General features: G+C 37.1%; 1 protein-coding gene across 1 annotated transcript in view; it reads left to right on the top strand.

The window, feature by feature from the left end:
- Window positions 1-2,024: 2,024 nt before the first annotated feature.
- The window catches only part of SPTBN5 (spectrin beta, non-erythrocytic 5), a gene marked incomplete at its 5' end in the record, with an annotated part of 109,363 nt that continues 100,616 nt past the window's right edge, over window positions 2,025-10,771 (top strand). Inside the window, 7 exons of the mRNA XM_081942792.1 lie at window positions 2,025-2,135; window positions 2,497-2,664; window positions 3,203-3,319; window positions 4,257-4,414; window positions 6,322-6,550; window positions 7,286-7,920; window positions 9,222-9,360. Of these exons, the coding sequence (XP_081798918.1) occupies window positions 2,025-2,135; window positions 2,497-2,664; window positions 3,203-3,319; window positions 4,257-4,414; window positions 6,322-6,550; window positions 7,286-7,920; window positions 9,222-9,360 (1,557 nt within the window). The remainder of the gene's footprint in view (window positions 2,136-2,496; window positions 2,665-3,202; window positions 3,320-4,256; window positions 4,415-6,321; window positions 6,551-7,285; window positions 7,921-9,221; window positions 9,361-10,771) is intronic.

The following is a 10,771-nucleotide window of genomic DNA, read 5'->3' as shown; positions in this document are numbered from 1 at the left end:
TTTTCTTTCCCGTGGCAACTTTGCATCTTTACTTGTTTTATATCAGATTCTGAGGAATGTGAAGTAGTGATTCTGAATATGCCATTAGCACAATCCTTTTGCCAAGAACCTTTACCCCCAATGTTCTGATAAACTTTTCTTTCCTGGTCAGATGTTCATGGAGATTATAAATACTTTCTTATTATCAAAGTTAGTATTCAAAGTTCATTGTGTGTGCACAAATAGGCCACTGGTTTGGAATGAAGAAGCTCTCATTTGAATGATTGCTTTCTGAATTTAACAAGAACATCTTGGCAAGATCTAAGTAAGTGAAGATTTTACAGAATTTTTTTCTATTTCTACATAAATAAGAAACAAATATGTGTTGTAGCTCTTCCTGGCAATGTTAAAGGTATGCTTATATTTTAAATCAAAGGTCATTTCTTGCTTTTTATAAGAGAAGAAAACTTTTACAGTAAAAAATGTGGATTTTCTTCAATAGAAGCAAAAATTTATATGAGAGATGAATGAAGAGTCTGTTTAATTTGGAGTGTTTCAATCTTATTAAAATAAACCAGTCATTTGCTGAAGTTGGGAGTAGTGTTAGAGAAAAAGAATTGGAAACTGGATTATTTTCAGAAGCACAGATATGAGAACTTTATAAACCTTATAGCTGCCCAGAGTTACCTTGTAGAGGAGATGGGTGGCATAGAGATTTAATAAATAAATAATATAACATATAAAATTTCCAGGGAATACAAATTGAATGAAATCTGGGAGAAAACATCTCGCAATCATAAAGGATGTACAAAGCTAAATGGCATACTATAAGCAATTAGTTAGAATTAAAAACAGGAATTAGATCAGAGTTGGTTCCATTGGTTTTGGTGTCCGTAAACTGAAAAATATCTTATTTGCTACCTTTATGTCTGTTCTGTATTTACCAAGATCAGAAGAGGACAACCAGCAGCAAAACAGATGAACTCAGTTGCAGTGGCGATGAGTGCACCATTGGAAGATCCGAAAAATCAGGTTAGAGACAGGTCATCATGGAGAAAATGTATCAATGTAGCAGGATTCTGGTGAGAGAGACATTCCCTGAGGATGGGCTCCAGCATGAGTCTGAAAGCTTAGAAGACTGGTCCAAGTGACCAACACAGATTGGATCCTACAATATTATCCTGGGATATGTATACTCATTCATGTATCAGTGTAGTCACAAAGCGTTGACAAACTCTTGATACCACACAATCAATCAATCAATCAACTTTTGCTAACAACCAATGTTATTTTTAAAAAGTAATAAATTAAACATTAACTATATCAGTATTTTGCTTACTCACAGAATTGCTTAGAATGGACTTGTGCATTGCAGATGCTATAATTCCCAGCTCATATGGACTTCTCTACAAGACCATATCTGTTCCTGAATTTTTTATTGTTAATACAACAGTTCAAAGATGGTGTCTGCCTATGGATCACAGAGTTCACTGTAATGAAGCAAAACAAAGAGAATCAAAAGAAGACATGTTCTCTATTACAATTTGTTTTGTTTTCAAATGAGAAGTTTAAAATGTTAAGTTTAATGTTTGTCACAGGTTAGATCTTGTCTTACACAGTACCATTTAAATTGTTTCCAGTGTACATGTTTATCATGATGATATGTATGTATTTAATTTACTACCTGATGTAATCCCAAGAGCCTTGGGTGTTTATGATAATAACTCCCCTCCCCCCCCCCAAAAAACAATACATCTATACTAAAAGATCACTTTTAGTAAGTGATAAAATCTAAAGACCTTAATATCTTTATCCAATCTAGGTGTCTGCAAAGGATCTTTTGGTAGACAAGTATTAGTTGATAGGTCTATCTTTCCTATTCAATACTTATCCAACAAACAATACTTTTTATCCAAAAAATGCTATGTCCAATAAATTTGATGTAAAGAAGAGGAATCAGACTAAGAACTCAGGGGAATTGGTAGTAAATTGGGACATCTGATTCTGTGGGCGTCATGTTGGAATATTCTTGTTTTTAGGTCTCCATGGAGGAAGAATATGTACAAGGACAATTCAAGAAGTTGCAAGCGCAACGTATGATCATGCAGAAAAAAACATTTACCAACTGGCTGAATAATGTTTTCTACAAACACAGTGTAGGTAGCTTTCTTGTAATGTTCTTCACAGATGATCCCTTAAAACACTTTTTGCTGATGTTAACAAATTCTTCAGCCTAATTTCACCAATTAACTTAATCTCTGATTTGTTCATTATTTTTAAAATAATAACAGCAAGAATAATACTCTGCAGAAAAGTCTTAGAAATAGAACTTCATAATAAGGTATCTGAGCCTGTTAGGTCAAGATAAAAGAGCATTGCCTCTCTTATTACTGAGCAGTTGAATAACTACTAGTCCAGTATCATTTTCATGTCACAATTTCCATAAGCAAGATAGCATTAAGAACATAACATCATGCTATTGTTGTTGGCTTTATTTGTGATCTTTTAATTTTGTAGGCAAACATTAAGATTCTAGATCTCTACACTGAACTGAAAGATGGTATTTATCTCCTGCATCTTTTGGAGCTACTGTCTTCTGAACAACTACCCAGGCCAAACAAAGGCAAGATGAGAGTACACTTTTTGGAGAACAATAGTAAAGCCATTCAGTTCCTCAAATCTAAGGTGAGGTATAATGTTTGGGGTTGTAGTAGTATTAATCAAGTTTGGTTGGGATGGGAAGATGGAAAGTCATATTGCCAACTGATATGGTTCTATCTACTGATGATTTTCAATATTTCCTACCTCCACTTTCATGATGGGGAGGGAAAATACCTACTAGGACTGTGAAAACATAGTCACTCCTGAAAATAAGTTGATTGCACGCATCACCTTTGTCCAATTGCTGAAAACCTTGCAAATTAGTCAAAATGTAAGAAAGATAGCAAAGATGGAGAAAAGTTTATCTCTATGTTTCTCATGTTTTCTAAGACCTATTCCTAAATGTACTGGTTGATTCTTCTTCTTCTTCCTCCTCCTCCTCCTCCTCCTCCTCCTCCTCCTCCTCCTCCTCCTCCTCCTCCTCCCCCTCCCCCTCCCCCTCCCCCTCCCCCTTCCCCTTCCCCTTCCCCTTCTTCTTCTTCTTCATCTTCATCTTCTGATTCTGATTCTCAGAGACTTTTGTAAACACACTAATGATAAGAGCCTCTTCTGCATTCAGCAGGTACATGTGAAGCTAATTGGACCAGAAAACATAGTAGATGGAGACCAGACCCTCATCCTTGGATTAATGTGGATAGTTATACTCAGATTTCAAATTTCATTGATAAGTCTTGACAAGGTAAAGTTGTGATTTAAAAACTCCTCACTTTTTTCTTTCGGATTTGATCTGTTGGCTTAATAATTCTTCAACAATCTAAAATTTGATATAACATTTAAGACTGAAAAGAAGGTGATTGTACTGTCTTCATGAAATTGTATGATATTGTTCTCCCATAGGTCCAAGATCAGAGCCTTCATACAAAATTTGTGAATGTTTAAGTTAATATTCTACATATCTATATAATATAATAACTGAAATCAGTATCCAGTGATCTAAGAATGAGATAAAATCTGTCACTCCTGAGACTTCTGAACCCTCGGAGAGATGGAGCAAATGCATTTAAAAACCCAACTAAATTTTGTATTTACAGCTAACTATTAATCATAGGAGAGAAGTGTTTGTCAACTCGTGAAGTTTTCCTGACCTGCTTCTGAGTTGCAGGGAACTCAGGAGGCAAGGGGATAGGAATTGACAGTAGATGTGTCCTGACAGTGTGATGGTTCAATGATTAAAGATGCTGGGCTTGTTGGCTGGAAAGTCAACAGCCCAGGTTCAAGACCCAATCACCACATGACAGAATGTGTTCCCATTCTTGCTCCAGCACCTGCCTACCTAGCCATTTGAAAACATGCAAATGCAAGTAGATAAATAGGTACCACTTCAGTGAGAAGATAACAGCATTCCGTGTGCCGTGGTGTATAGTCATGCTGGCCACATGATCATGGACAATGTTGGCTCCCTCAGCTAAGAAAGGGAGATGAGCACCACCTGCTAGGGTCAGAAATGACTGGACAGGAGAACCTTTCCTTTATTAACCATATAATTAACTATAATTTAAATCTGCATGTACTTCTGTTGCTGGCTACTAAACGTTTTGCTTTGTTTTGGTTTTTGTGGAGTCTTAGTTTTGCTGATTTAGGTTTAGATGAATGCTCTTGCCTTGTTGACTTTCTAGGATGAATTTGGATCCAGAGTTGATACTCTTTCTTCCAATGAAGCTCTACTGGTTTGGTGTCAACGTAAGACAGCCAGCTATTCTAATGTCAATGTGAAAGACTTTTCCAAAAGCTGGAATGATGGGCTAGCTTTCAATGCCCTCATTCATGCTCACAGGTAAGGAAAAGTGTCGGTTCGTTCTTTCCTAAGTGTTCTGATATATTATTTCTGTATAATTGAGAAAGGTACTGAAGGATAACAGAAAAAGATTTTCATCTGGAAGGAACATAATGAAACTTTAGCAAATTATGAGTGGTAGGGTGAATGTGGATGGGACAACTTTATTTTTTGTTGTTTCTGTCTCTCTGGTATACTATTAGAATCCATTATTCTAATGAATTGTATTCTATTATGCACTCTACCAGTGATGGCAAATCTTTTCGGCACTAAGTGCATATTCATCTGGGACATGACCTGGAAGAGGAGCTGCCCAGTAGGCATGCACACACCAGAAAATGAAGTTCTGGTTTCTGGCATGTGTATGCGCACCGGCCAGCTAATCTTCCGGTTAATGTGCACAATGATCAGCTGTCTGGCGAGCATGCTCATGCCAGAAAACGGAAGACCACTTCTTCCAGTTTCTGGCACTGCTGCATGCAAAAGGCCAGCTGATTGTCACATGCATATGCAAACCAGAAACCCGGAAGAGGAATGGGCGATGCCGCCTGTGCCAAGCGACATGTCTACGTGTGCCACTTTGGGCACGCATGCCATAGGTTTGCCATCACGGCACTATACTATATATATATTCTGTAATATTAGAATCCATAATTACCCTACAAACATGAACAGCCAAAAGTTCAGGACAGATATAGGAAGCATTTCTTATTTATTGCTGAATTATGATACCTGTTAGAGTAAGTTATAACAAGATAAGAAATTGAATAATGTCACAGAGACTAAGTTGTCAGTTGCGACCTTTAAGCTCCAAGAAAGCATGCCTCTGAGATGAGTCATTGGAGAGCCACAAGAGTCAGGGTCAATGTCCTACTTATGGTTTTTGCAACTGCACCTGTCTGGCCATTATGGGGAAAAAGAATCATGAATGCATGCTGAATGTCCATTTTGAGCACGAGAGATATTTTCTTACTATGCTCAGAAAAAAAAACTACTAGAATGGAAATTTTAAAATGCTGCTTTAGAAGATACAAATCACAGCATTTCCATGTCTTCTAGAACAGTGTTTGTCAACCTCAGCAACTTGAAGAGGCATGGACTTCAACTCCCAGAATTCCCCAGACAGCATGGTTTAAGATACATGAACTTTAACTCCCAGAATTGCTGGCTGGGGAATTCTGGGAGTTGAAGTCCATGAATCTTCAAGTTGCTGAGGTTGACAAACGCTGTTCTAGAAGACAAATTAAATCTTATTGTTCTACTGTTTGTTCATCCTTATGGACCTCTCCAAATATGCTGAAACATGTAAGAAACAATATTTTACCCCTGCACATATAGAAGCGTGTATAAATGTTGAACTATAATTTCTTTAAAGATGAATACAAATATATAGTTTGCTCACATTATTTCAGATTCTTGCATTCTATCTCTTTAAAGTCAGATGTAGAAAATAACATTCATTTCTATGTTTTGTAAAGCAGATATATATATATATACTTCTGAGGGGAATTTAATAAGATTAACATGGTGGGGATGGCTCTCCAGTAAGGTCTGAAACTCTCTTATCAGGTATTGGAAAAGTTATTTTAGGTCGTAAATCTATTATAACCTTTAATCAACTGGCCATCCCCAAATTCATATTCTTTTGATTCTATAAATTGTAATTGTATGCTGATGCTATGGATTCTTATTTTAAAGTACCTAATCCAGTCAGAGAAGAAAGATACATTGAGCTTTTCCTCCATAAATATTGTATTACATTGCCTCTGACACCCCTATCAATAGCCTATTAAAACTCTAGCAAATTTCTAAAAATCCTAAGGGAAAAATGCCCTCTATGTACACTTCCTTGCATTTTCTAAACATAATCTCCTTCATTTACTTGTTTTTATTTTTCATCTTTTCAGGCCTGATCTTATACAATACAGCTCCCTGCGGCATGACCAGCCCATAATTAATCTAAATAATGCCTTCACCATGGCGGAGAAGCACTTGGGGATCTTAAAGTTGTTGGATGCTGAAGATGTGGCAGTGCCATTTCCAGATGAGAGATCCATCATGACCTATGTGTCATTCTACTACCATTACTTTTCCAGGCAGAAGCAGGGTCAGACAGTCCAGAAAAGGCTTGCTAAAGTCAGTGTATTGCTGTTTGATAATTAGCATTTCTATTGTCTGGTATGTCTTAAGTAAATAATTTCTGTGGCCCAAATATAATGTAGACTCCATCTTTATCTATGGAACACATAGTTTTCCATAGGCAAAAAATGTCTAAGGAAATACAGATGCTGTTAAGATGAATCTTAGCTGAACTCCTATAACATGGTAACATCTGTAATTTGGAACTGATAGATTATGACTTCTCAGCACCTTGAGGATGGAACACACGTCCAATGCACTGGCTTAAAGTAGCCAGTTGCAGTCAAGCTTTTCATTCATCTAGAAGTGGTATAAACAGTTGCACATCATTTTAATTGCTATTTGCATTTTCTTCTGGGTAACTCAGCAGCATTACAGCGATAATTTTGTCTGAACACAATCCATTTGTTTCTAGCACTGTGTGATTAAACTCCGCTTACAAAAAATATATAATCATGCATATTACACTTTGGTGTTGTTTTTTCTTTATATCCAAGATAAAGTTTGGAAGAAAATTTCGATCAGGAGTATGTTGAAGGTATATTAATGTAGAGACGGTCCTGGTCCAATTAACAATTGCTGGTTTTAGTGGAAGACTAAGACCGCATGATGAATTGCTCATGGAACATGTAACTTTCTTGCATGAAATTTATCTTTGCTGAAAATGAGAGTAGAATTCTACTCACTAAGATCAAGGGAGAAAAATACGTGTTATGTTTGATCTTTCTGCAGTTCGTGTTCTGCCTGAAGGAGACAGATGAATTGAAATTCCAGTATGAACACATGATCTTTGAACTCTTGAAATGGATAAAGCTCAAAGTGACAGAACTGGATGACCGTTCCTTCCCCAATTCTCTGGAGGAAATGCGCTTCCTCATGAATAACTTTAAGGTCTTCCGCACTATGGAGAAACCACCCAAATACCGTGAGAAGGGAATAATTGAAGCCAATTTTTTCCACATAAGGACCAAACAGCAAGTCAACAATCAGCGCCCTTATTTGCCCCCTGAAGGAAGAACTTTAAGAGATCTGGAAAAAGAATGGACTGCTTTGGAGAAAGCAGAGGCCAGTCGAGGAAAAGCAATACTGCAGGAGCTGTTAAGACTTGAGAAAGTTGAACAACAGGTCCAGATATTTCTGAAGAAAGCAGCCATTCGTGAGGCCTATTTGAGGAACATGAGAGAGATAATCAAAAAGCAGAATGATTGGCAACCTGACAATGTAGAACAGCTTCAGGCAGGCACTAGGAAACTAGAGGCAATTGAAGCAGGCATGCTTCCCCAAGACCAGCGCTTCACAGCCTTGTCTACAATGGCTGCTGAAATCATGCGGGAGAACTATCAGGACAAGGCCTTGATTGCCAAAAAGTGAGTAGGATGCCTTCAGATTGGGGCAGTAGTCAGAGATTTATTTATTTTTATTAATTCAATTTATAGGCTGCACCCTCTCCACAAAGGGACTCGGGGCGGCGACAAAGGGACTCGGGGCGGTGTTGGAGAGAATGAAAAGTGCATCACAGATGTTTGTTTAGCATGAATTAATGCAACCTCCATCTTTGGAAAGAGTAAATTCAACCGATCATATTATATGTTGTATTCTTCCAATAACAAAAATGTTAGGACAGATGATAAAGGAAAAAAAGGGCAATCACAATAGTAAAACATCTTAGTAAGTAAAATAAGAAAGAACAAAATATGCTAATATAATGCAAGCATTTACAGTTTCAAAATTACACAATTAAAGTCTAATATGTCTACAAATCTTTGAGTGTGTGTCTATTTACACAACTCTTTTAATCTTATTTGCACATGCTGCATATTTTATTCGATGGGTTTTGATTTATGTAGATTTCTTTCTCTTGCCTTAATGTAGCCTATGCTTTTTTGTGGGCTTCCCTGTTTCTACGCTATATGTATTTGTGTACATTTTTGTGCATTTCTTTTGCTCCCCCTGCCCTTTCTCCCCCCCTTTCTTTTGTTGCACACATTTCTTCTCCGTGTCTTCTTTTCTTCTCCGCCTGAATCCTAAAAACCCTTTAGTCAATCTAGGTTTGGATGCTTTGATTGCAGGCTGTTTTCTACACTCTTAGCTTTGATTGCTTTTTACTTGAGCTGCTGCCAATTTAAGATTCCTATGCATTCCCTAAGCCAATTTTGTCCTGGGCATCTTTTGTTTGCTTGGCCAGTTCTGCAGATCTCACCTGCAAAACACTTGGATTTTCCACTCCACTCCAACCCATAGCATTTCCTCCTGATACACTGATGCCACCTGCCCAGAAGTCATGACTTTTTTGAGCTGGGCCATGGTCACAGTCCAACTAATTCAGCTGCACTAAGTCCCAGTGGGCATGAAAAAAAGGAAAATGAAATTCTACATGGACTGTTATGAGAGTCTCCTTCCACATTGTTCTACAATTCACTTTTTTCACATATCATCAGGTGATCAAGCTAGAAGTTGAAAAAAAATCAGAATTGCTAATGAATATTACAGTTTGAAGTTGCATTTCCCCATTGGATTAAACCTCATGTTTCTCCACAGCAGCTAATGTTATAAATAAGATATATAGAAATGTATCACGTAATGACATCCAAATATGGTGTAATTTGAATTGCCCATTAGTGAAGTCTTGTGATATCACATTTCTTCTTCTTCTTTTCTCTCTTTACAGGCAAATGGACATCATTCATCAATGGCAAGATCTCTGGGACCATCTCAAAAGACAAAAACATGCTATGGGAAAGATGGGGGAAGTGCTAGTCCTTTTGAGGGACATTGACACCATTATGGAAGAATTTAAAGGCATGCAGGTATATTGAGTTATTCATTCTAAAGACAGACGTTGGTGGCTATGGTCTTTAATGAATGCTTCCAATTCATAGCCTATGGAAAGAGAGCAAGAAGGATGTGTTATGCAGAGGGGGGTATCTGGAATGAGAATTTGAACTTAAACCATAGATCATAACTACTCTTAAAAATCTATTCATGTGTCTTTGGAGGGATTGTCTCCATTACATTAGATTATATGTTGAAAACCAACGATATGTAGGAAGGAAGATTGTACAAATCCAGAAAGCATTATTAATTAGTTTACTTTTTTTCTATTACAAAGCCTGGTATATATAAAGCCTTTTGAGGCAGACAAACAAATAGGAACCATTTGGATTTATGAAAAGATCTATATTGATAACAAAATCTTGAAAGCCTGTTAAAAGAAGTCTCCAGCTTAGCATTTATACCTAGCAAAATCAAGACAGTTACTCCAAGTCTCTTTTACATACAGTGGTACCTCAGTATATATCTAGAACCAACACTAATTGGTTTTGGGAGATGTAATGAGTACCCAAAACAATGAGTACAAAACATTTTTTCCCATAAGGAATAATGGAGTTAATCACAAGGTACTGCTGACATAGGCAAATTCTAGCTTGTGCATTGAGTACCAAACAAATGATGAGTACCAAAACAAAATGTTCACATCAAAATGTGTTGAGTACCAAACTTGATGAGTTTCAAAGCAACTGAGTACCACCTTATTAGCTTGAGGAAATTGTTTTGCAACAATCTTGTTTCTTCCTCCACTTTCCCTGTTCCATCACAACACAAGATCTTATACAACCATTTATTAGAACATTTCTCTCTATCTCAGCAGATGGCAACATATTATCTATTATTATTATGGTCAGCCAGATGTTTAAACTGGATTTGACATTTTTGTTCATTTATTTAGTCCTTCCCAAAGACCTTGTTTAATATTATTAAAGAAATCATCACAGAATATATGTCAAGTAGCATAAGTCAAACTTTCCCACTCTGGTTATTTCACAATTCTTCTTCTGCTCCCCCAAATATTAGAGGGCACCAGATTAGGAAAGGGTGTTGTAGAGCATGTCACCATTCCATGATTTCTTATATTTCTTTTCATATGTGAATACGTAATAGATGTCATGATTTAGCAAGTTGACATTATCATACTAAGCATCTACGGTGACATTACTTCTGTCAGGCCTGCAGTTATATTCCTTTTTAGGATCTTTGGCCTGCCACACTCTCTATTATTTCATTATGCTGTTTCATTAGTGTAGGAATTGGGAGGGGGAATAGAAAGGAGTAGAATTGTGGAATGTGTTGTTGTCATTCCTTTCTAGAAGCCCAAGGTCATCTTTTGTTTCCGCACCTCTGCACCTGACCAGAACCAGCTGGGTGGAGATGCCAGCGTGG

Source organism: Natrix helvetica (genome assembly GCF_964273705.1).
Source record: "Natrix helvetica genome assembly, chromosome: 1".
Lineage (NCBI taxonomy): Eukaryota > Metazoa > Chordata > Lepidosauria > Squamata > Natricidae > Natrix > Natrix helvetica.
Note: the sequence above shows the minus strand (reverse complement) of the source record. Positions and strands in the feature narration are given on the sequence as shown.